This window comes from Peromyscus leucopus, chromosome 19 (genome assembly GCF_004664715.2).
Source record: "Peromyscus leucopus breed LL Stock chromosome 19, UCI_PerLeu_2.1, whole genome shotgun sequence".
Classification (NCBI taxonomy): Eukaryota; Metazoa; Chordata; class Mammalia; order Rodentia; family Cricetidae; genus Peromyscus; species Peromyscus leucopus.
Window position 1 is genome coordinate 4,359,814 of NC_051079.1, and position 27,215 is coordinate 4,387,028.

Here is a 27,215-nt window from a genome sequence, read left to right on the forward strand (position 1 = left end):
CGAAGCCTCAAGTACCCTGCTGTCTCTGCCTCCCCACTCCTGGGGTTTCAGAAAGATGCCAGTGCTCTAGATATTTTATACGAAATATGAGTTCAGCCCCATGCTTGTGTAGCAAGCTTTTTCCAACTGAGCCATTTTCTTAGCCCTGGAAGAAATGGTTATTCTTACCATTACCATAAAAATGAATATAACATTCTACACAGGACCATCTGTGGAGGAACCATGGTTGGCCATAGTAGAGGGACAAAAGGAAATTGTAGACAAAAACTTACTTTGATTTGGGGGTCTGGTTTGAGCAGTTTCAGTGGGCTTCTAGTGTAGGGATTCCTGGTACTTATTTGGTACTGCATCATGACATTGGAATGACCAGAGGAAGTAGAATGTGGCCCAGAATGCAGAGACTCTTAGAGTTCAACAAAAGAGATGGTGGATGCAGGCTCCTAGTTCATCAGCAGATAAAAGAAGCTCCTGGATAAGACATTTGCTGTCTCTAGGAATTTGGGTTAGCCCTGCAAGGGGCAGTTCTCCATCTAGGCCTCAGATGACAGAGATTTGGATGACACATACTACTCTGATGGTTCTGTGTACAGAGATATTTATTTTAACAATTCCTACCAAACAACGGAAGTCCATCCTACTTAGCACACAGGATGCTCCTTCTGCCTGGGATTCATAACTTTAGAAATCCTCCTGACTTTTTGTGATTTCTGCCTCCCCTGGGAGGGCTTCCCTGGACTCTGGATTCCTGTGGATATCTCTTCTGGACTCACTCAGCACCTTCTCAATTCCCTCCAGGACTGTTCTGTGTACTTGTCTCTGTCACAACACCTACCATACTTACTGAATGAAATATGCATCTTATATATCACTCACTTTTGCAAGGCTAGTGTGGTGCATGACATCTGATATAAAATTTAATGAAAAAAAATAAGAGCATTAATAGCTCTTTAAACTCCTGGCTGCTCCCAGGTTGAAGGAACTTTCCAGAACATTGTGTTCATGAATAAAAATGAACAATTATTGGGCACCAACTGGAGGTATCACATTCCTAGTCATCTTCACCTCTGTCTTCATAATGGTCATCTTGTGATCATGACATTTCTCTACCTTAGAGATCCCCTAAAACCTTGGTCCTTGCTCAAAGAACATACAGCAGGGTAGGGCTTCAGGACCCATCATATTGCTTCCCAGCAGTGTTACAGTAAGAGCCAGTTCCCCATTTATCTTCTCTCAGAAATGATTTTGCTCTGAATCTCCTTTCCCTTATAAAAACAGTCCCCCAAAGATTTGTCTATATCAGCTCCATCGATGGAAGGAATTCCACTTATGTGCACTTAAGAACAACCAAGTGAAGTGTGAGGTAGGACCATTATCTCTATGCTCCCATTGATAACTAAAGCATATGGCTGCTTAAGCTAAGGTATTCCCTTCAGTTTATTGCATTCATTACTTCCTGTCAGAATTCACCTGCTTCAATGTTAGCAGAAAGTGTGAATTGCATATTTCATATTTTACTTAGCAAGAGCCCACCCTGAGTCAACCCCCCTACCACCACAGAATGACAGTTGCAGAGGTCTTACTCGGACTTATAAATGATTATTCTTCTCAATGGAATGCCAAGTAAGATGTTAATTAATAAATGTTGATAGATAGTCTATGTGTAGAGAGACAATTCTACCTGTTTCTCTTAAATTATTTTTAACTCACATTTATTAGTATCGTGGTGGTGGTGATAGTGGGGTGTGTGTGTGTGTGTGTGTGTGTGTGTGTGTGTGTGTGTGTGTATGTGTGTGTGTGTACACATGCTCATATGTACACAGCACTTGACTGGAAGTCAGAGGACAATTTCAGGGGTCTGTTCTCTCCTTCTACCATGTGAGGTCTGGGGATTGAACTCAAGTCCTCAGGCTCAGCAGGAAGTACCCACAGAACCATCTCACCAAGTTTTAAGTGATAAATAAAATATATGGCCCATAAAAACAATTTTTTCTCATTTTCATCATATAATCTTTGAGTCATACCTTCTTTTCCCTTTAAGATCCTGGCAAAATTCTTTTCCCATTCTGATATCAGGTGATGGTTGTGTGGATTGAGGGAGACACACAGGGAGTTTGTATTCAATGTTTATTATTTTAACATTTAGCACCAGAATTTCTCAAAGTTCCAAGAGAAATCATTATACAAAAGTTACTTTGTGAAGCCTCTTGGGATTGAGTCTCTGTAAAAATCAAAGCAACAAAAATTCACATTCTCATACCATTCACAAGTCCTTGGAAGAACTTGATTTTGATGGACTGAAGAGAAATGGAGATGGAAAGGGTGGAGGAGAGGGGAGGTGGGCAGCAATTGTGACACCCTGGCAGGGGGGTGCTGCACGTCCCTTTTAGTAGCATGAGCTACTCTTCTGTCTCCAGTCTCCAGGCCCCTTCTCAGGTGTGTTTCCTGGAGTGCCCTGGGCTCTGGAGTTGAGTCACCATCCGATCCCATATTCTCCAGATTCCACTTGTGTATGTTTCATTCATGCTTAAGACTGGTGCCCTGGTTAAATTCTCCATGAAGAATCTGCTCCCACACAAGCCGTAGTGAGCACTACACTGTTGTGGAATAGAATATTTGTCTAATTATGTAAAGATGTGTTACATTTGTTTATGCTGAATTTGTTTAACTATGTAAAGATGTGTTGCTGTTTCAACTTGCCTGCCTAAGGCACCTGCATGGGCAAATACAAAGCTAAACGTTCAATAGCTAGCCAGAAGAGGGATAGGTGGGGCTTGTGGGCAGAAGAAAAAGGAAAGTCAGCTAGCCTGCCAAGGACCAGCCAGCCAGACATGGAGGAAGCAGGAAAACAGGATGGATAGTACATAGATGAGGTGCACGAGCCTTGGGGCAGCATATAGATTAATAGAAATGGGTTAATTTAAGTTAAAATAAAGCTAGCTAGAAACAAGCCTAAGCTAAGGTCAAGCATTCATAATTAATAATAAAGTCTCTGTGTCATGGTTTGAGAGTTAACAGTCAAAGAAATCCTGCTACACTGCACCTTGACTTGAAATTCTGTGAAGGGTGAAGTTTAGTTTTCCCAACTATCAACAGCAAGCATACCTCCCTGCATCACACTAAACCAAACCCAAAGATCACATCAGATCTTCTGACTGTATCCAGGGATAATCCCAGCACCCCAGAGGCTGAGGCAAGATGACCACTCTAGGAAATTCACAGCTAGTGTGAGCTACACAGTGCAGATATGTTTTTTGTGAAGTTCAAGCACGTTGCCTCACAGTACAACACAGTGCTCAGGTGCAGAGCACATGCAGACACTGCCAGAGGTGATGATGCTGAGTCATGTGGAGTGTGCAGAGCACAGGTGCAGAGCACTGCCAGAGGTGATGATGCTGAGTCATGTGGAGTGTTCAGAGCACAGGTGCAGAGCACTGCCAGAGGTGATGATGCTGAGTCATAGTGGCAGAGACAGGTGCAGAGCACTGAGATGTGTGATCTCTTTGTCCACGCTGCCAGCAATTGTCCTGAGCTGCAGAAGATGGAGGACTCATACTGGACACAGGACAGTGCAGAGTGGAGGAACTCATACTGGACACAGGACAGTCAACACAATTGTGGTACATAAGTGAGTTTTTCAGTTGATGCCAGCAAATCACAATCTGGTCCACAGCAGATGCTCAAAATTCAGCGCCTCCAGTTCCCACTCCCTATCCTGATTAACATAGCCTGCACTCCTTACCACCCTAATTAGAAGAAAGAAATCAGTGAGGCCAGACAATCAGAAGGCCTGTGGTCAGAGAAAGCTCCTTGAGCTGAGGCTGGTGTATACAGAAAGCCTTGGGTGCATCTTGTCTTACAGTGACACCCACCTCTTCTTTCTTGAGCTAACTGGCATGATGATTCTCAGCGGAATCCTTACAGTTCCCTCTGGGAAGCTGGAATGCCTTCTGTAATTTAGTTAAACAGCTTATCCAGCACAGAGAAACTCATTGCTCATGAAAGGAAATCAGATCCTCATGGGTGATGCCGGCCACCTCCTGATGTTTTTCTGGGGCTCCTTGTAGTTCCGTGTTTGTCTCTGGTACCCAAACTACACAGAAGGGACAGTTAGTTAATGCACAGGCTCTCATGCCACGCGCTGCCACTGTGCTTACTGTTCCTTTATTTACATAGCCAGAGCTTCACCACCCTAACATGTTTTGCAAGCTGTCGTGACATGCGAAGCAAGTGATGTGCTCTATTTTGCTTGCTAACATATTTTTTGACATATTTTAGCTTTTGATGATAAGATTGCATCTTTGCCTGCTACCATCTGTCTCAACTCAATGGAACTCAGTGCTTACAAAAACAGTAGGGTGTAGTATTTCTTATACACTTGCACTCTACCAGCAACATGCTATTTTGAGTCTTAACCAATATGTCATGCTTTTACACACAAAGCCTGAAATGTCTCATAGCTTGTGAGATCTGCCAAGGAAGAGCATTATCTTTGAATCCAATTTGTATGAGATGAATATACTAATGGGGAGAAGTACATATTTAGCTTCTAAACCAAAGTGTTCTTTTATGTGGTTTATATTCCCTTGACTCTGATTATCCATTTATCGGCATGATTAAGGTCTTCTGTGGCCATACATCTGCTTCTGGACTCCACAGTCTCCCAGCAGCCAGTGATCTTGAGGTGTGTCTTCCAAACATGAAATAGTCATCCACCAACATTTAGCAATAAAGTATTTTCTTTCATGGCACCCCTTTCTTTTTTCCATCTATGGGGAAAATTACTGCAGATTTGACCCAAAAGATTAGCTTGGTCCATGTCTCTGCTGACAGCAGCCTGAGGATTTAGTAACATGAAGAGGAACGTGACATTGTATTCAAACAATGTGTCGAGGGAAAGGCCAAAAAAAATGCACGGCCCTAACATGCATTTATTCAACACCAAGCTTAAATGAATTTATTATGCTCCTGGATTACACCCCATAGGCCAAGAAGCTGTCAACTATTGACATTTTCTTTTCTCTCCATGTTCTGAGTTGAGTGTAAATATATTTGTCATGGGAATATACTGTGTGCTCTGCTCAGTATAGGCTCATTTCATCAGAAGGAAAGCTCTTATTATCTGCAATCACAGTCAACATCTTTGTTGCTTTGAGAAAGGAAGGGGCTAATGCTTGGATTTACATATGTATCCAGCACTTGTTGAGATTCCGTTTTGAATGCTGTATTAATCTTTGTGCTGAATGTTGAGTATGGGCAGGCTGATCCTGTCTACCACAATGGGAACTGGCGATAGAAGGAACAGTGTTCCATCTGCTGTGGACCGCATCTAGTTTATTGTCTGTCCTACAGCCAGGTGCTGACCACAGAGGCATCATTGCAGAATTTTGGTATTAAACTTATTGGATGAAATCATTGGTTTTGAGTGGACCAAAGATGGAGGCATTTTGGAGATGCTGCTCCATAATCTCAGCACAATTATCTGTGCTGACTCAGATGCCTTCCTCACATGGTTCAAGAGGTCAGGGGCAAGTAGCAGCCCCAGAGAATGAGAGAGACTGAGTTTCCAGGTAACCGTCCTTAGGATCCCTGACTTACCATGGCTCAACTTAATGATTTTTTAACTTGAAGCTGATGCAAAAGTGATCTGTGAATTTTGAACTTTAATCTTCTCTATGACTATTGGAATGGGTTCTAATCTATCTCATGGCGCTGAGCAGAGGTCCTAGTCACGGCCATGTGATTACTAGGGTAAAAACACACTTACGTTTTTATTTCTAATCAGTCATCAGCATATAAAGCTACTGTTAAGTCAAGGAGCCTCTGTAGCTGTGAGTTTCTGTCTTTGGTACTTGGCAGAGGATAGATAAGTACCTCTCTATCAGTTGGACCTGGATCCAAGAGGCACATAGCCCATGTGTGCTGAACACCAGTGAACTGAAAATAATAGCTAAGATACATATTCATCAGTAGATGTTTTATTGAACTTGTATGAGTTGGAAACACTAAAAGTGGGTTGAAACACAAAGAGGGAGGGTTGAGATGTAGTGAGTTGGTAGAGTGGCTGTCTAGCGTGCACAGGCTCTAATATTGATCTTCAGCATCACACAGAAGAGTCACAGTGGCATGCTTGTGATTTCAGTATTCAGGAGGCAGAAGCTCAGAAGTCAAGTTCATCCTCAACTATGTATCAAGTTATGGGGTGGCCTGGGTTGCATGAGATCCTGATGATCCAAACCAAACAATCGCACAGACAAAAAGTGAGAGGAAAGGGCACACAGAAAGACATAGTCTTCATCCTCGAGAGAGAAACAGTTCAGGCAGGGAACAAAGCTGGATTCCTAGCTTCCAATGACATTTGGAATTGCCAAGCCAGATTTTAAGTACAATCAGCATTTGGAGAAGTGAAATAATGGGGCAGCTTAGCAGGGGAGGAGGAGAGAGCTAATTTGGGTCCAGAAAACAGAGCAGGAGTGAGATCAAGGGAGGATGAAGAAAGAGTGTGCAAAGAGCAGGGGTGGGGAGGTGGAACAGAAGTGAACTCACTCTGCAAAGAATTGAAGCAGGTTGAAGCTGGATGAGCTATCAGGCCGGAAAATTGAGTAGAGTGAATATGGCAGTTTGGAAGAGAAGTATGCCCCATAGAGCAGACATCCAAACACTTGGTCCCCTGCTGGTGTTCCTGTTTGGGGAATGCAGGGGAGGGGAGGTGCAGACTTGTCAGAGGAGGAAGTACGTCACTGAGGAATGGACGTCGAGAATTCATAGGCAAGCCTCACTTCCAGGTCCCACTCTGCTTCATGCTGTGTTTGGAGCTGTGATCGGTTTCCTGCTCTGGCTGCCTGCTGCCATGCCTCCCCCACCATTATGGACTCACCCTCTGGTACTGTAAGCTCAAAACAAACTCTTCCTTTTGAACGTTGTCTTGTCTACAGCGACAGAAAAGTAACCCACCCAGTGAGTTAGGCTAGACAGTCAAAGGATATTCAACTTCTTGCGGAAGATAAACTGTTACTTAAGGTTCTCATAGGAGTGTGCATTTAGGAGAGATTACAAATGAGAGACACAGGGAATTGAGAGGGATTGGAGGTTCAGTGGAGATAAGGCACTGTAGGACAGGCCTAAAGAGGGTCTGGAGCAATTGAATCTCTAGTACATAACACAATCGCTTTATTAGACTGGGCAGCTACTACGTTTCAGGTATTTCTAGCCATTGGTAAAAGACTGGAAAAAAATCCTACAATACTTTGCAATACCCATCCTTCAGTTAAAGACAGGAGACGTCATGTCAGAAGGGGAGGGTTTGGTTGGTGGATGCAACTGGTAAGTGGCAAAGAGAGTTTCAGTTTCATCTTTTCCTTTTCGTTATACGACTTTGGGAGCCACAGGTACTTGCTGAATGAGAAAATGATGTAAAATACCTTTTATGCAAATTAACATGATGGCCATATACAGCCAGAAAATGAAGAGATAATGGGTATAAAAGACTCCACACAAGGGGGAGTAGCAAGCAAGGATGTGCGAGCCTGGGCAGGAGGATCGGGGCAGGAGAAGAAGTACTAACTAATAAACAAAATGACCAAGAATGACTGGCTGCTGAGGCCATTACAGGTGACCTTGGGAAACACATTTTCAGTAAAAGGATATTGATAGATTGAAGGACATCAGCCTGCAGGAGAGGCAGCAGCCAGGAAGTGGAGGAAGTGGAAACAGACCACAAACTGAGAAATTTGGAAGGAAATCAAGAGGAAAAAAAAGTCCTAGGAGGCTGTTCCAAGGTGAATACACACACACACACACACACACACACACACACACACACACACACACACACACTCACACACACTCATACACACACTCTCAATATACATTGGATACAGAATGAAAGCTGGTGATATACGAGGAAGACCCTGAGACAGAGAGTGAACTAGATGAAGAGACCTTTCATATACTGAAGGGATCTGAAGTTGGGGAGGACTGGACTGTTAACAGGACTCTGCGTGGTTCCATGCAGGAGCTATAAACACATTTTGACATCTGAGTACTTGAAATTTCCTATAGCGAGAGCAAGGAACTAAATTTTAAAATTCAACTTAAATCAATTTAAGTAGTCCTTGTGTTTATCTTTTTCTAAACGTTCTTACATGTATGTGTGCATTTACGTGTACACATGTGCATGTACACAGGAACTCAGGGGTCAGGTATTGCTTCTCAGGTGCCATCCACCTTGTTTTTTAAAATGAGTCTCCCACTGGCCTTGAAATCACCAGTTAGGCTGTTTGCTAGCCAGAGGTCTTGGGGACTTCTCCTGTCTGTACTTCTGTGTTGTGGTATTACAAGTGTGTGCCATTACACGTGGCTCCTCCAGGTCTGGAGATCAAATTCAAGTGCATGTGCTTGCAAGGTAAGCACTTTACCAAACGAACCATCTCCTCCTAACTCCATGATGCTTAAATAAGTCAGAAGGCTCCCACCTGTGACAGGAAGTGACTCTCAGAAAATCAAAAGTTTGGCCTTCTGAGGGAGGGAATGCTATTCTTCTTCTGATTTGGGAAAGGAGAGCCGAGGGTCAGTGATACTTCATCGGCCGGGGGAGGATGATGAGCCAGATAAGGCTGCTAGGTGACCTTGATTCCCATTGCTTGCATCTCAGAGCTAGTCACACTATTTGATCATTAGTTCTGGAGAGCTTTCCTGCGCTGTGACACACGGAACATTCCCATTCCCCATGTAGATGGCGTGCTCTGAATCGCACTGTCTGCGGGTGCCAGGTGAAGTGAAGAATTGCCAGCTTCCCTAGGGCACACTCACCTCAGCCCGTGGCAGCTCCTGATCAAAGTGCTCCTTGATCACCTAACAGAGATACATAGGTGTCTGTGGCGGGTTCCTTGAGATGAAAACCATTTTCAATAGGCTTTTCTGGTTCCTAAGTGAGGAGACATGTTCCACTGCCTTCTGAGTCCCCAATCTGATTGAATCTGCACATTTCAGAGTCAAAAGAAGGTGATGACCTTCACAGGGCTTTCACACAAACTTACTAGAAGTTTTCTTGATGTACATCCCATCCAGAGGAGTGGATGTATGCCCTGCTCTGTACAAGCCAGGTGATAAAGACGAGAGCCCCACATCAGCATTCATAGGTACCCAGAGGTGGCTTGTCCACCATTCTGTTCTTTCACTGGTGTGCCCTTTCTGAGATGGTGGCATGTGTTGCCTGGGCTGTTTTTCATGGCTTCCACAGCTGGGAATTCAAGATGCTATACTTAGGCAGAAGTCCATGAAGGAATTAATTGATACGAGCCAGAAGTTGATTGCCATTTAAGTATTCAGCCTCCATCATTGCCAAGTTTCTCTCTTTGCAGAAAGAACTGAGCTTGCCTGCAAACTGGCTCATTCAGGATGTGAGCGCAAGATGGAATGCAACCTTTAATATGCTGCAACACCTGCTTGGAAATAAAGGGGCTCTGTGTTTTTCCCCCAAAGGAGTTGACAGCTGACTTCATTACAGAGGAATCTGGAGAGGTGGTCCCGGCTACTCCTGCCTCTAAGGCTCTCACCCAGAAATACAGTGCTTACCAGACCTGAGCTGTGGACTCTGCCAGAGACTCCTGCTGGGTCCTTTTTATCCAGGCTCATCCCTCTTCCTTGAACTCATGTTTTTAGTGCCTTTAGTGGAAACTTCCTCCTGGAGAGGGAGGAGGTAAGAGGCTTTGGGCTGCCGATGTTAACTGGAGGAGGGTTTGCAGGTGTTCTGTAATGGGAGCTGGATTTCTAAACTTCCTTTCTCAAGGGTTCTGCTTTGTTGTGCCCAACAGGCACAAACAGACACACAGTCAAGGCTGCCATGCTCTATGGAGTGGAAGTTGAGGAGTCCCTGGATTCCTTGGTCAAGTTTCTAAACAGACTCAGAACTGCTCTGAGAAGCCGTGCTTAGAGTAATTAACGAATCGTGTCATGGCAGTCTATCTGGGCTGACATGCCAATTATCAAGGTAGAATTTCTACCCTATTACCCATTTGTGTGATTCCCAAAGATTAATAAATTGGTTTCCAATAGCAATGTAGAAGACAGTAGATCTGACTTGCATCAGAGAGTATTAATTTCTGTTTTTATTGTTCATTATTTGAAATCTCACTTTCCAGGGATAGAGGCAGGCTAGAGAGAACACACATTTGGGGGAATACAGGCCGACCTCATGTGTGATGAAGATGAAAGTCACACATCAACTTCAAGTTTCCATGTAATATTAATTAACAACAGCACAGTGTGAGTGTTAGCATGTAAAACTTATATCATCATCTAAAAGGAGTTTTTAGAAAAGTTAGTTGGTAGCAGAGGTCAAAGTTGGCAACCTGAGGAGAGGCCTGGCCTGCAGTGTATCTGAAATGGTCCACATAGTGGGGTTAAGAGTTTGAATGACAAGAAGCAGAATGGATTGCCAGCATTTGGAGATTGGAACATAGCACACAAACATCTGGGCTGCTGGGGACTCCGGAGATAGGAGCTATCTATCACCGGAAGCCCATCTCCCTAAGCTGGACAGGATTCTTCAGGCTGCCAGGTATCTCATGGGATAAGATCTCACTGGCCAAATTAGCAATTCCTGGACCAATGTAAGGATGATGGACTCCTGGGTCCTTCTTCTCTATTACCTTCTGTGTCGCCTAGTTACTCAGCTACCTTAGGGTTAACATAGCTGCTCAGTTGCCTGTTGTAAACAGTGTCAGTGAGGGAAGGGCACCGAATCCCCATTCTGCCTTCCTGCTCCCTACACGCTGCTGCAGCTGCAGCTCTACCCTGGAGTTCCACACACTCCCCTGAGATTGTGAGCTGCATACAGTGGGTTTATACTTGACTCTTGGAGTCGCCCCAGACCTTCTGATGCCCAGATTGTAATCTAGGGCAATGAAGTCAGTAGCTATGGGATGGGACTCCAACAATAAATTTGTTCGATGGTCCCCTGTGATTCCCAAGACAAAGCAAGTGTAGACCCTAAGGGTGCGAATCACATGCTATTCTCCACTAAAGCAGCTTCTTAACCTTGCAGTGACCGACACTGGGCCAGGTCATGCCTTGTTCTGGTACCTGTCTTGTGGATCACAGGGTGAGCAGGCAAATCCCTGGCTTCTCATATAGCAGCAGCCTTCTTCTACACAAATGGTCACAGACAGGGCCATTGTATTGGTCACCTACCCAGATATAAGGCCTTTGAGAAATCTCTTCTGGAATTAAGCACTAGGAAAACATTTTCTCTCGAGAAAGTGATAGATTCCTTCTGTTCAGGTTATTTCCTCCCCTTTACTACCAGGAATCTCCAAGTCAATGCTAAAATGCCCTCAAAAGCAAACTCAAGTCATTAACAGGGCAACTGCTTTCGTCCATCTTCTTCCCTCAGATGTTACGCAATGCTAGTGGTTACGGAATATGCACAGTCCCCCACAGGCTCATGATTTGAATGCTTGGTCCTTAGCTGATGGTGTTATTTTGGGAGGTTCTAGAAACTCTGGAAGTAGGACTGAATTGAGGAAGCAGGTCACTGGAGGCAGGTTCTTGGAACACATATTATCCCTGGCCACTTCTTGTCTCACTCTGTTTCTGGTTGGTCAGAAAGTGTAGCGCTCTCCTCTACCACTCACTCCAGCCATAAGAATGTCCTCTCGAAGCACATGAAACCAGACGGGCATGGACCAAGTCCTCTGAAACATGGGCTTGAATCCATTGCTCCTCTTAGGTCTTTATATTGTTATTTGATCACAGCTACAGAAAAATGATGCACACACTGGTATTTGTATTATCTTTAAGTTGCATTCCAGCCCTAGGTTATGAGGGAGACTATAAATATAAAGAAGATAACTTATCAGAGCTGTCTGGGCACTGTTCAGCATTTATCATACAAGGAAGAAGAGCCCACTAGCTAGGATCTTATAGTCTTTGGAGAATCAACCAATCAATGTGGCAGGAACAGTTGTCAACTCTTCTGGCTTCCCAGCTTTGTCTCAGGGAAGAATGCCCCACCCACGCCTGTGCTGAGGTAGCTGCACCACACAACCGGCCGGCCATGTGCACTGTCAGAATGGGCAGCTCTGCCTCTCTTCCCTCCTGAGAATTCCAAGACCTGGTGCTTGCCACAAACCTAGGAGGTCTCTGTGAGACAACAATATTAACAGCAACTTCGGAATTAATCCAGGGATAACATACCCCTGCTTTCTATAAACCAACAGCCTCCTTTTAGAAAAATATAATTCTCTTATTAACAACCAGAATTTTTAAAGCTTTTAAAAATCATTATTTCATTTTAAGTGCAAAATCCTGAATGGACCAGAGATCTTAATTTTTAAAAAATATAGCTGAGTAGTTTAATTATGGATGCACTTGCATATTCTAAGCATACTTCATTATTTATGTAGCCATTGAAAGAGCTTTTTAATTAAATAGCATGCTGGCAATCCATTGTGAAATGTATAGGTGTAGGTTTCTCTTGCATCAAAAAGCTAAATACACATATGTGAAACATTATGGCAGGTGTGCATACTTTAATCACTATAAAACACTTGTTTGTGAATGATATTAAAATTTCACAAAAGTTTTCTTTTATTGGAAACACAATAAATAATATCATATGCTTGGTTATTCACACTTCGTTCATTCCATGACTTGTAAATGAGGTAGGGTAGTGGTTCTCCAAGTGTGGTCTGTAACCAGCATTACCCAGAAATTCTTAGAAAAGCATGAACTTGAGCTCCAATGAAACCAGAAACTCTGGGAGTCTGGTTCAGCATGCCATGATGTTACGAGCAAACTCTGCCAGTGAATGTCAAGTAGGCTAAGCCTGAGAACCATGGAGCAAAGACTGTGCCTTGTGCTTCTGGAGATGTAGTTTTCATAGGCAGGCCCACAGGCGACAAGGCGTCATAAGTCCATCAGCAGGTTGCATTTTCCTTACCCGGAACTGCTATGAACATTTTTGCTTTTTGCTTGAGATCTTCAGAGTTTAAAAGAGGTTACAGGACTCAGAGTGTGATAACCATTTTAAGCATGACTCCATGAATGTGGTCCACGAGTATCATAATTTATACTATTCAGATTAATGATGTCTATCAAGGTCCAGTGCACACACTGCTATTCTTCTCTCCTTAAAAACATCGCACAGAAGCTCTAAAATCAGGAGCTTCTATTTCTTCAGCATTTTGTGGTAGGCTGTGGAGTCAGGCCTCTCAGAGAGCCGTCCCATGCCTGTCAAAAGGCTGATGACCAAGTTCCATTACCTTCCCTGGCCGGGTGATCCCAGGCCAGGAGATGAAGCCATTTGGAGAAGACTCCACTGGGAGTCGGCGCCAGAGCCAGAACTAACAGCCCTCTGACTTGCTGTTCTGTGCTTTGTCTTCTGAACAATGCTGCTCCTTAAGTACACATAAGCCAAACAGCCGCGCAAATTGCAGCCATCCACCACGAGTTCAGATTTGCACAGCATGACATGAATTGGGCTGCAAATTATGCAGAAAACAGCCATCACATCCATCTGTGATGTCAGAATCCTCAAGTACAATGTGACCTGGTAGGATCTAAGACAGTGCAAGTAGACTGGGTTTGATTTCTTCCCATGCAGCATGATGAATCTCCTCCCGGCTGCATTTGGCCCAGTGTGCAAAGGTTAAATATGATTGAGGCTATGCCTGGGATCTGCTTAGGAGCAGATTTCATATCCAAGGGTGCAGGCAATTAGATTTCTTTTTCTTTCTTTCTTTTTTTAATGGTAAGAGTAACTAGAAAAAGAAAACACACAAATACAGTCATAGCTGATGGTAAACTGAATTTATTTCCTCTTGGAAAACAATTCCAGTAATCTCCAGGTTCAGACCGCAGAGTAAACATTGAGAACAGTAACATACAGATTAGTTCAACTGATTCAAGAATTTGGCTGTGTGAAATCATTAAGGAAAACCTTGAACACTCAAAGCTTCAAATGTAGCCAGGAAAAAAAAAAAAAAACCAAAACCCCTTGACAGTCTACATAACAACTATTGCGTATATGGCGAGGCTACCTGTCCCACTGCAAGGCTTACAAACATATATACGGGCCGTATCCAGATGTAGGGTTCTGTTCTGTGAGAATGTCTCTTCACGGTGCACCAGAGTCTCCAGCAATAAAAAATAGTCTTGAGTTTTAATCGTTGATATACCAAAAGAGAAATTCTAGGCTTAAGTGTAAATAAAAGGAAGTCCAACCGTAGTCACAAGATAACAGTTCTTTTAAGTTCTGTCTTCCTTGAAAACATTTTCTCTTAAGCCTTTTTGTTCACTTTGAAAATCTTGCCTGAATAGGGCCCAAGTCCACTCGTCTTTATAAGACCATTTTAGCATCGACGACATAATACATGTGCAACACTTTATATACAAGGAGTCTATCTGGTGCTCAAAAGTTCCAACACATGAACATCCAACAGTTTCGATAATACAAGTTGTATGATACAATACAATGCTTCTGAAGAATATACATTAACAATGTAAGTTTCGTGCAAAGAGTAAAACATGTTCCCTTTTTGTGCCACAGAAGTCCTTCTCCTCGAGAGGCTGTACTTGAACTAACTGCTGTGCTGGGTCATCGTATGATTCTGTAGAGGAAAAAAAGAGGGAGAAAGCTTCAGTGATATTCTTCCTATAGAAATGAGCACAGGTAAGTGCTGGCAGGTACCCAATGACATGAGCCGTCATGTTTCAGCACAGGGATGGATGGATGCATTGATTCCATGCCGGACCAGGGAGGTTCACATAGGCTAAACTGTCTGGGTAGAGTACAGGTGCACTAAAGCTGTTACCTCTATGGAGGAGAGGAAAGAGGCAGAGTCAGGATGCCCTGTGAGGTGTTGGAAGTACCCTACCTTTTCTCTGTCTACCATGCCTCCTCCAAATACGCTCCCACCCTGTACCACCTCTACTGATCAAAACATAACCCATGTTCAATGTCCAGGGTACCACTGTTATAACAGTTTTTTGATCTGCATATCATTCCCGTTTTTGAAACATGCTTTGCTCTAATCTCTCTTAGATGGCGAATGTTGACAGTCGAGGCTCTGGCCCACCTCAAATGTGGATATTGAAGAGTAGAGCTAACAGCCAATGACGAAAGGTTGGAAAGCACCTCCAGCACCCTTGTCAGGGTGGAGTTGGACCTGTGGCCATGCCGTGGCTCTGTAGGAGATCCCAGCAGCTTGCTTTAACTCCCCTGCCTGGGTGTTAGTGTTTCTCCCAAGGCTCCTGGGCAGCATTAGACAGTTTGGTACTCCTCACCCCAGGCACACTATATGTCCTTTCATTGACTAGATAACTTCTTTCCAAATTTTGAGGGGGCAACTGGGACACCTGTCCAACCGAGGTCCAACATACGGGCTGGAGGAGCCAAAATGTGTTGCCATTCTCCAGCTCCAAGCATGGTGCTAACGAAGGTCTAGTTTCTGCAGAGGTTGGCCTCAGGCCTCCAGGTTTTGAATGGAGACTGAGCCTTGGAGGCGGCCTGAGCCTCTCTGACTTCCCCAAGCAGTTCTGCCCAGTTCATTCACACTCCACTCACTCCTTTTGATCAGAATTCTGAAGCCTAGCTTGATACAGGACAACTTCCTGCTTCTCCAACTTAAAGCACATTTCCGTTCTCTGACTTCCCAAAGCCCTCTGTCCTGTGGTGCACTCGTCTTTATAGGCTCGCCTTGTGGCCTTCTGCTGGGCCTTCATGTGTTCCCTCCTTCATGAGAACCTGCGGAATGCTGATATCCCCACCGGACACAGCTCACAGCACTCAGGAGAGAGGACCTGACCTGGATATGGGATATGGGAGGAGGCATGGTTTCTGCCTTGAGCTCATCATCGTTCTTGTGGTCTAAAGAAGAAAGGCACATGGCAATTCAGTGATATGACCAAAAGCAACGGAAGGGAACCCAGAAATGCCATGGACTTCCCTAGGCCTGCCTCAGCACAGGGGAGGCTGTGCAGCGGCCGGGGTGCCCAGCTGACGTTTTCACTGAGGTGATCCAGGACCCTGCCACGGTGAAGGCAACAAAGCAAGAGTGTGCATGCAGGTCTTTGTTCTGACTAGCGAAGATCTTCCAGAGGCTTCTGAAGCAAGAGTACTGAATGTAAATGGGACACTTTGGGCAATATTATGAGGAATTTTTAAACATCACTAAAATGTTCAGATGTGGCCTTACAGGTGAAGAGGAGCTAAATGAGTATCTGAAACCGAACACTTTTTTTTTTTGAGATCTCTCCTGCCTTTATCATCCCTGAGGACAGCTGGCCAGCCCCCTGTTCAGAGAGATAGGCTGCATGGCCAAGGGCTGTGTAGCTGACACATCCTGACTGGGGCTGGTAGACCAGCCAGGGCGTGGGGAGCCATGGGAGGGTCCTAGCTCCCCTTCTGGGTCTCAGATTTAGCTTTTTGTTGATGGAGTTGGACAGTGGGAATGGGTCCCTTCCTGCCATGACAATTACTGTGTGGTGAACAGTTACAACTGGGGAGTGAGAGTCTGGCAAGTCACACACTGGGCTGGAGCCCAGACTGCAAAGGACGGTGAAACACCTCACTAGCAAGGCAGCTTTGTTTTATTCTACCCTTATGTAAAACTCCTTTGCTCCGTTCTTTTCAAAAGATGGCTTTCTCTCTAGTAGTACCGGCCTCAAAGTGCATTTAAGAGTAAAGTATTTTTATGCCAACTCTTTTGTCTGGGTATTGATTTTGAATATGTCTGGGAGGTGTTTTTCTGAAGGCATATTAAAAATACTGATGGGAACAAAAAACTTTCCTGTTTTCTCAAAGATCAACACAGCTCTGATTAGAGGTTTATAAGCATTAAAAAGTTAAAACCCTAAACTAAACGGCTCCTGTTGCTATCTCAAAGTCCAACGTGGTTTCACAGACAGGTCTGAACTAAACACAAAGCAAAAAACTTACAAAGAATTAGGAAATGAAATAAACACAAGAAGCCACGACACTAATAGCTAAAGATGAGGTGCTGGCAGCTGCCTTTTTAGTACTTTGGTTTTTCTGCAAATAATGTTTCAAAAAGAAATAACTTAATGGTCTTGTCCTAGCTGTATCATTTTATTTTTAAGTTTCCTAATGTGGCTCAAACTCACCCATCTTATTTTTTTTTTTTCTTATTTCCTCACAACCAACACAGGTACAGATCTAGTTTTTAACAATCACACTAAATGTTTACACATCTTTCTATATATGTGGATATATTTTAATCACATTATTGCAACAGACTGAATTCACTGCTACCAAGGACTTGAAGGTTGAGAGAAGCAGATAAAACAATTTCATGAAGGAGGCAAGAGCAGGCTTGGGAAACACAAGCTTATGCCAAGTCACAATCCATGGATGTGTCTCCTCAACAGAAACCAGGTTCCATCGTGTACAGACACCTGCCATGTGAAGATCCTTCCCCTTCACTGTGTTAGAACCGTCATATTGCTGGGATAAAGTGCCCGACAAAGGTTGCAGAAGGCAGGAAGGTTTATGTTGGCTCTCAGTCTGTGGAGACAGTCTGTTATGACAGCCGGGATGCCATCGGCTGGTTACACGGTCAGGAGGCAGAAAGCAATGAATACTTGTGGTTAGCTTGCTTTCTCCTTTTTATCGCACCCAGGATCTTAGCCTGTGGAATGGTGCTGCCAACAGTTAATGTGGGTCTTCTCACCTTAATTAACCTAATCTAGATAATGCCTCATAAGCATGCCCAGAAGCTAACCTAATCTAGATAATCCTTCACAGGTGTGCCCAGGCACTTGCCTCCTAGGCGATTCTAGACTCTGTCAAGTTGACAATCAATATATACCATCACACTTATTTCCCCTTTTTTGGCTCCAGCCCAATTAAGGGTCTCTTCCATTCCTGGCTGCCTCCCCCCCCCCCCGCCCCCGCCCCCGACAGCAATTCTCATGGTGGGAAGGAGGCATATCCCCAGAGGTCCATGGGAAATGGGCATATTTTTGTTCGGTCAGGGGAAGAAAATTCCAGATGTTTCTGATACCCTCTCAAGGGATTTCCTTTGAGGATCCCTGGGATGTTTCTGCTTCCTGCACATGTACCCTATTCCAAGTCCCCTGAAAGGACAAACAGCCTGATGTAGACGGACGGATGGTGTGTCTGAGGCACACATTCATTCAGTTGTCTTGTAGGTGTGGGTGAGAACAGACACAAAGTCACAGTCTCCAGATGTGGCCTTCAGATGTCCCTTTGGATGGGAAACAATCTTTCCATGAGAGTGCTCAGTGATTTTTGTGTTTTTAAGAAATCATAGACATCATTTGCTAGGACAGGCTGCCAAGAAGCAAGTGGACAGACAAAATGTAGACAGCAGAAGCTGGAAGCAGAGAGGAGGCAGCGTGGCTCATCGTTGCCCTGGCAGTGGACCACACGACAGAGGCAGCCCTGAGACACCAAGGACGCGGTGCTCACCCACAGAAAGCAGGAAGCGCCACTGCCGCCCGCCTTCCCCCAGCAGCACCTCGGGCGGGCGGGCGCAGAGTTTGGAGCTCTTTAGGTCTGAAGGAAACCACTTCACTAGAACAAAGCAGTGGGTAATCTCACCAATTTTACACAGCAATTCACAGTCCCCAAAGCACTTTAATGCAATGACAGGTTATGAGAAAAAATATCTGTTCCAATGAAGGCAAAGTGTTTTACATAATCGAGAGGAACATCAGAGCAACATTGGTGGAGGCGGGGGGCGAAGACAGAAAAGGAGGTGGAAGAGAGGAAAACTTGTGCAATCCCATGGAGAGCCATATTCTACTCTGCAAAAAGCCATCTCCTGGAGACCCCATGTCTAAGGAACTGAAAATTGAAAACCATTAATCCCAGTTATGAACAGTTGTTTTACACGAGGGGGGTTTGTGTTAAAAAAAAAAAATCAAACCCACACATACCTTAAAGCCTAAGAGAAGATCTGTGTAGGCCTGCTACACTAACAGTGAGGTTCTGAGAACACGCTCTTCATTGTAAAGGGCCTGGTTTGGAAGGAGTGTGTGCGTTCTTTCTTTTCTTCCCCCCCACCCCCCGAAATGTGAAATAAACTTAGAAGCTAAAAAACAGACGAGGGCCTTAAAAATCCCCCTAGCACTATGTATTTCTTCTAAAATGTGAGATGCCTTCCATTTTATAAGACTGGAATTCTCATTTTAGGCTTGGCATCCTAACAAGTGATTAATTCAGCCTCGTCTTTAGGAGGGCTGACCACATTTGCTGGTCAAACGATTTAATCCTATTTTAAATGCACTCCAAGGAAAATATTTTTTTAAATAAAAATAAAAACCCATGATCCCCTGAAACTGTTCACCTTGCAATTTTGAGTTGATGCAATTTTCCTCAAATCTTGATGGGAATCTGAATTTCTACACCTAGAACCATGATAAAAGTTAAGATTTGAAGGGGGTACAGATAGGAAATCTACTTTCTCAGGATTAAAAAATTCCATTTCCACCCCAAAAGGGGTGGCCCCAGATTGTCTCTACTTTTCCAATTCTCTGACATACGCTTTGTGAACACCACCGAAATGTTCAGTGGTGGCAGCATTCAAAGCTACATTGGAATGGGGGCTGTGTTTAAAAACAAAAACAAAAAACAACTGTTGGTTCAAAGATGTAAATCTTTTTTTTTTCTTTAAAGCATGACTTGTCTATTTATAGATGCTTCTGCCAACATAAATATAGACAAGCTCTAAGAGGAAAGAGGGAATCAGCGTGTTATTTTAAAAAGAATGAAAAGGAAGAAAGGAGACGGAAAAGGAGAAGCTTCCCACTCACCCACTGCGCCCTCAGTTTACACTGTGGCTGGACTCAGTTTAAATGAGATGCTTCCAAACTGATGGAATCGCAGCTTAAAAACAAAGCAAGGCAGGAAAAAAACCCACAGGAATATAAAGATGAAGTGTGGCTGTGTCTCTCACCAGATGGTGACAGTGCTGTGGTAACATGTTGGTTTTCTTCCCTTTAGTTGAAGAACACAAACATCCGCAATCAATCTCCCCTGATTAACTAATTATATTACCCTTCCTTTTATCACTTGGGTTGGCCGTTTATCTGTAAACACAGAGGCTAATCAGTATGCTCTCTGTTTTCTCAGAAGCACATTCCGGTTCACACTCGGTTGCAAGCTTTCTTTCCAGGCTGTAGACTGAATTCTACATCACTGTCCACCTTTAAGCGTCCCTGCTTTTCCATTATTTATTTATTTATTTTTAAACAAAAGCAATTGGTTTCCAACAGTCTGGATAATAAGTCTTTTTGACCTGCCTTCTTCTTTGACCCAGAAGGTCACCCCTGTGCTCGGGCACAGAGCTGACTTAAGAAATACCTCCAAGTCGTACATTTCATCTCCTGCCCACTCAAAATAGAGCTTCCTTTAAATGTGTCTGTACGAGGTCCCTGAAGGCCAAAGAGGCTTCCCTGTAGTGGGCAATGGAGGGACAGAAACCTCTGCCTTTATTAATGAATGCAGGCCATTATGAGTCTGGCTGGCTCCTTCCCTGTTCCCAGAAGCATATACTGTACGTGACTTAAAATGCTAGAATATTGACACAAAGCGAGCTGGGCACCTCTAAGGAAAATTACTCCTTGGATATAATGTAGGCTCGTAACAGCTATTAGAGTACAAAATCAAACCCTCTGGGATCAGACTGACATCTACGGCATTCTACCTAGTCCTCAAACATTAGAAGAATTTCTTTCTGAAGGCATTCCAAGGACAGCATTAAACTGACTTTTGTAGCAACCCGCAACAGCTTTTTGGCTTAGAGCTTTTAGTACTAAATCTCTGGTTTGAATCAATATAAGTACTATATCTTCTACATTAATCAATACATTTGGTTCAATACATGTTCTATTAAATTATACTTTCTAATCAAGAGTTTTACATTTTTAGCCTCTCTCTTTTTCATTTCCAACTTCTTCTCTGGTAGTAAAATAGTTTTGAAAGTGTATACAGGGAGTGATGACAGGCTGCTGGTCTATTGACCCTGGACGATGGTGGAAAAAATAGTCACAAAGGCAAAGGGTGGACCTCAAGCATTTTAATAAGGTCAACAGGAGAGGAATGTTAATAAAGAAATGCTTTCAGAGTCCACACAATCAGAGAAGTTCTCATACCCCCAAATCTGAATGAATAGAATCGCCATAACCCTGGCACTAGCAACAAGAACGTTCTAAGAATTGCATCAAAGACCTGAATCAACCAACATTCCATCCATTCCCATTTGCAAAGCAGTCACTACATGTCCTGTCAGGGGAAATTCTGCACAATTATGTTTTCATAGACTCTACCTGGGAAACATCAGGAACATGTTTGTGGACATGTCTATTTTTATGAGATATGTTCCGTGATGTTCTTTATGCAGTGTCTTATTTTCCCTTAGTGATTTGATGACCGAAACAGAAAGTAAAAATGACAACCAATGTGCATATATAGTAGATTTCCTATGTCCAGGAACATGATTTTCACATGTGAAGTTCACTAGAACTCTTCCATTGTAGCATAGAACCCACCTATCGTGATCTGCATCTGCTCTCTAAGGCCACAGACTTTGCATTTCTGATCATGTGTGCAGCCACGGAATTTCCCTCTTTATTGTATTCATATGGCCCTGTCATCACCATGAACTTTCAGAGACACTGATGCATTTTCTTTTGACATTAACAGTTCATATGGGTTTGACATCTCAGAGCACTTTCTGGGTGACATTAAGTTATATATTAAAACAAAAGTGAAATGGAATCACCAGAAAAATATATGCTATGACAGACAGAAAAAGACAGTCACACTAGAGTTTGTTTCCCCCACAAGGAGAGAATTGTTTTATAAACTTTAGGCTAGTTTTTCAAACAATTCTGGCATTAAAGTTTCTATTGTATTTTTCATAGGGAAAGAGTTAGCATTCCGTTAAAACCTACTGAAGGGCACAGTGCTGGTCTGTCTTTGGATGTCAGTGTTGATGAACCTAGAAAGCATAAATTGTGCTGATTCTACTGTATGCACGAACAGTAAGTTCATGAGCTGGCACCCAGACATGTGACCAGGAAGCTGGAGGGAACCGCTGGAGGGGGGAATGCAGTGTGCTCTTTCTGACAGTTGTACAGAACAGGAAGCTGGAGGGAACCCCTGGAGGGGACGCAGTGTGTTCTTTCTGACTGTTGTACAGAACAGGAAGCTGGAGGGAACCGCTGGAGGGGATGCATGCAGTGTACTCTTTCTGACTGCTGTGGAAAACAGATGCCATTCCTGCACTGGATTTCAAAGAACAGCATGCAGGTGCAGAGGATTCCAAAAGATGAACATGGGCTTGCCTTACTACAGGTTTCCCAGACTCAGCTTTGCTGACATCAGGTGATAGAAAGCTGTGGTTTTCCTGGGCACTATAGGAGGTGTATTGGTCTCTACTGTAACGTGGATCCCCAGACATTACCACATATCCTCTGGTGAGACAAATCACTCTTAGTTGGGAACCGCTGCCTTATGGTACTTGGAAAACATTTGTGCATGAATAAGTGAAGGGTTGGAGGTAAGGAAAATTTAGTATTGAATTATTTTTAAGTTTCAACAAGAAAGAACTGGTCCACAGGCAAAGGAGAAATAGAGAAATGCTGGTCTATGGTGTGTCAGATACCATGAGGGGAGCTGTCATCGCTATAAAGCTCATGCTTGAGAACCACACAATCAAGTCACAAAAACAGAATCACAAGAAAATTCCATAATGTTTTACATTTTTGATCTTGTATTGGTCTGCATGCATCGCTAACCTTCCCTGGTGTGACCCACAGGCCACAGGCTGGACATACCTGGCTGCAGTGTGGAGCAGAGGCCACTAGGCGTCCCTGCTGATGACCCGTCTTTGCACGGACAGGCTTATGAGTTGTGATCAAGTTGGAGGTTTTGATTATTTCTGTATTGGAAACAGACTGAGTTTGCCACATGGTGCTAGAGTGTGCTAGTCAGTCTGTGAGATATGTCTGCCACCTTACAAAAATAATTTGTGTCCTACAAAGAGACACATAGATACTACACAGGACTGTACTGCATGGCTTTTAAAAATAACGTCACAGGATGAATGTGGGCAATTATCCAGAAATTCTGCAGAGGGTCCTTGGAGATATAAGTTGCCTTTTTTGTGGGTAGAACCAAATCGCTCCAGAAATGTCCACTCACTCATCTACTTACTCTCCATCCAAGGATGGTCCACCTCAGGTCAAGGAAACAATAGTGCTCAGGATGTTCACATTGTAACAGGGTCCAAAGTGACTCAGAAATTAAGCTCTGAAAGTTACTATTTAGGGTGTGGAAATGAATGTCTACTTGGAAAGAACCCCAGAGGCACCACTACCAATTTGCTGGTCTATGTTTACAGGTCGGAATGATTGTATCTGGATATAATATAGTATAGAAATAAAAGTGTAGTTTCCTAATTGGGGAGGACCAAAGAGACAGTGTTGGGTGGGCATCTCTATTGAGATGAAGGATGTTCCTGGCCATAGTTCATACCATCTACCAGGAGAGACAGGGTTCAAAGGGAACAGAACAAGGACCCTCTGCCTTCTGTGAGGGGCTGTAAGCCAACTTAGAGAATCCACACGTGCCTGGAGCTGGAGGAAGTAAGGAGGGCAGGAACTCAGGCAAAACTGAGTGCCATGGGGCAGAAGACAAGTCTCGTAGATATTACAGGATCTGGTGGGCTGAAGATTCGTGAAGGTCATGCAGACAGGGGAGGCATCAGTTTGGAAAAGGCTATGTTCAACAAATTATAATTTTTTTGTTTGCTTTCAGAAAGGGTCTCATGTAACTCAGGCTGGTCTCAAACTTACTATTTAGCTGAGATGATACACTGATCTTCCTGCCTCTGCCTCCCAAGTTCTGGGATTACTGCATGAGCTCACATTTTGCCCTTTCTTTAAAACAAACAAACAAAACGAACAAACAAACAGCAATATTCAACCATCTGGGAAATTTCACAGTGGTTTATAATGTAGCAAGAATACTCAGTTAATTACCTGGGCCTTAGTTTAATGTGAGTCTTCAGAAGCGAAGACTAATTATTTAAATAATGCAACTTCTAAGTGGGAACATATAATTCCCAGTATTTTGACAATTAAACAGTATAGAGAAATAAAACAAGTCACTTCAAAAGGCCAAATTATATTGCTGGGCTACACATGAGCAATGTTAATATGGTAACAATTCCTTTTTCCAGGAAGACCTTAGAAAGAATAGTAAAATTTCGGCTTTAAGCATATTTCTAACTGTTTTGCACACTGGAAAGACTTGAAAATTCTCCTCTTTGGAGGCTGAAGATATTGATATCTTGGGGGTAAATGCATGCCTTCCAAGTGTCAGTTCTTAAGTTCAATACCCCAACCTCTGCAGAGCCCAGCTGTGCTGGCACATGTCTGTGCCCCCCAGGGCCATCTCAAATGAACAAGGCAGCAGGCAAGAACCAATACCCTAGGTTACTCTCTGACCGCCAAATATGCACTGTGGCATGGAAGTACCTTTCTGTCTGTCTCTGTTTCTCTGTCTCTATGACATAACACAATAAAACATTAAAAAAAAAAAAAAAAGAAGAAGAAAGAAAGAAATTTTCCCCTGTGGAACTCACAACAGTCTGCATTGAGATTCACAGAAAGTTCCAGATTGGAAGAACAGGCTCAATGAAGTAAAGTGGCCACTGGGAAATATGTTAAAAGTATGAAGTTGATTTTTCTTTTTTTTTTTTTTACAATCAATCAACAAATTGAGCGACCTGCTTAACTGCAAGGAGCCAATAGTAAATTGCAGTCATACTGTACAGAGTTGAACGGAGAGGGCCAGGTCATGATTCGGCCCCAGACCCGGAACTGTAGTCTCAGTGTGCTGGGGGCAGAAGGCTTTGACAGGCAATACTGTCTCACATGATATTCAGGGATTAACTCAGCTCTTCCCAGGCAGATGTGTCCAGGCGCCAGTTGTTGCTAGGCCTTAGTTTTTTCCACTGTAATGTTTAATTTATCACACTGGTGCTTTCTAAACCAGAACATCTGTAAACAAGCTTAAGAATGACCTCCTTCCAATTCTACATCCGTGAACAGTGCCCCTTCTTCGTGCCTTAATTTTAATACCTTAAAGATAAATAACTCTGCGCAAGGAAGAGGGGAAAGGAAAGGCTTGTCTGACGCTGCTGTGTTAATCTTGGGCGAATACAAATTTCCTTTCTGCCAGGCTCTGGGGTGCACACCACTGATTCTCCACGCTAAAGCTATATTCAGGCATCTCTTCCCAGACAAACACAATTAAACAAACTTCTGCTAAACATTAACAGGCTTGTGTAGTAATTAGCAACAAATAATGGCTGCTTAGAATGATATTGCTAGAAACACCCTCTTATAGGCAGTACAGATAGGTGGCTCCCTCCTCTTCTTCCATTTTGAATCCTGGAAGGATTGTTTTTAATTTTAATTTTTTAAAGGGAACTTAGTGAAATAAATCCTAGTCACTCTCCTTGGCTCAAGATCTTTTAGTTTGTTTGCTTGTTTTTGTTATTGTTTTAGGTTTTTTTGAGACAGGGTTTCTCTGTGTAACTGCCTTGGCTGTTCTGTAACTCACTTTGTAGACCAGGCTGGTCTGGAACTCATCGAGATCCACCTGCCTCTGCCTCCCGAGTGCTGGGATTAAAGGGATGCAGCACCACTGCAGACTTACTCAAGATCTTTCATGGAGTTGGGCTGTCCTGCGGCAGCTGCGATGAGGTCCCGCCTGCTGTTTGCAGTACTCCTGTGTGTGGGATCCACTGTGATTTAGTTGGGAACTGAAGGGTGTGGGAGCCAGGCATTGATTTAAAAACTGACTGGCAGCCTTAGGATTTAAACTCTGGTCCATCAGACTCAAAAGGTCATCTGATTAGAATGGGAAAGGCACCCGGCACTTGTGATTTATATTCAAAGGGCAACCTTTGTGAGGAGAAGGAGCCGCGCCTCTTTCTGCCTTTCAACCAGACAGGACAGGGGTCCCTCTCAACTGAATTCCAATAATTATAAAAATGGAATTCACTGAACTTGGAGGAAGTCATCCCCCACCCCGTGTGTGTGTGTGTGTGTGTGTGTGTGTGTGTGTGTGTGTGCGTGTGTGTGTGTGTGTGTGTGCGCGTGTGCGCAGAAATCAGAGAGGGATATTAGGGGCTCTGCTTTTGGACTCTCTGCCCTATTCCTTTGAGACAGCCTCTCCCTGACCCAGGAGCACCCCATTCTTTTCAGTCAGGCTGTGAGGCCCGCAGCCCCAGGTGATCCTCCAATCTCCGCAATCCCACACAGGGGTTACAGGTGCACAGGTATGTACCCAGCTTTAACACGGGTGTGGAGGATCTGAACTCAGGCCATCAGGCTAGCACAGCAAGTGCTCTTACCAGGACGGCCTCTGCCCAGCCATGTTTGTTTTTAATTATCTCATGGTCACATTCTCCAGGCATGAGTCAAACACATTACAATTCATTAAAGATAACAGAGAACCTTTGCCTATCATTGTCAACCGAATAATTGTCTGCTAGGTCAAAATTTGGCGCATTGATTGATATCATTCAACAGTGTTGAACACCAGCCACACCCTGGGATCAGGTGTGCCCGTTCACACCTCCACGCCTTAGCAAGCATTTGCTGTGTAGAGAACTGAGATATATTTATGCATGGGCCCCACATCTGAAAGTCCCACTGCCTCTTTAGAGCTCTCTGCCCCTCTGGAACATTCTGAGATGGGGGATACAACTCGAGGAAGCCCTCAAGGAGGCTTTGTTTGAGATTGTGAGAAAATTCCTCGACAGTGCAAACATGTCATTGCCCAGTACAAAGTCAGGCTGTCTTCCACTTGAAGTAAAAATTCCTGTTTAGGAAGGTCTGCTATGTCCCCTCGCTGGCCTGTCTCTCTTCCCCCTTTTCTGTCTATTTTAATCTGCTGCAGACGGCTTCAGGACCCCTCTGGAAGGCTCCCTCTCTGTGTCTTCTAAACTCATCTTTGTTCATCAGGAGCTCACACAGGCATCAAGAGAAGAGAGCAGGTGTGTCGGGAGCCCACGTGCGGGTCAGAGGAGCGCTCGGTGGAGTTGCTTCTCACCTTCCATCGTGTGGATTCCCCGCGGAGGGAACTGCTCTGGTCGGCAGGCTTGGCTGACGGCAAGCACCCTTACCCACTGGGCTCTCTGGCCAGCTCTGCC

General features: G+C 43.9%; 1 protein-coding gene across 1 annotated transcript in view; it reads right to left on the reverse strand.

The window, feature by feature from the left end:
• Window positions 1-13,794: 13,794 nt before the first annotated feature.
• Znf521 (zinc finger protein 521) overlaps window positions 13,795-27,215 on the reverse strand; it is a 288,531-nt gene continuing 275,110 nt past the window's right edge. Inside the window, 1 exon segment of the mRNA XM_028876663.2 lies at window positions 13,795-14,609. Within this exon segment, the coding sequence (XP_028732496.1) occupies window positions 14,580-14,609 (30 nt within the window). The 3' untranslated portion in view covers window positions 13,795-14,579.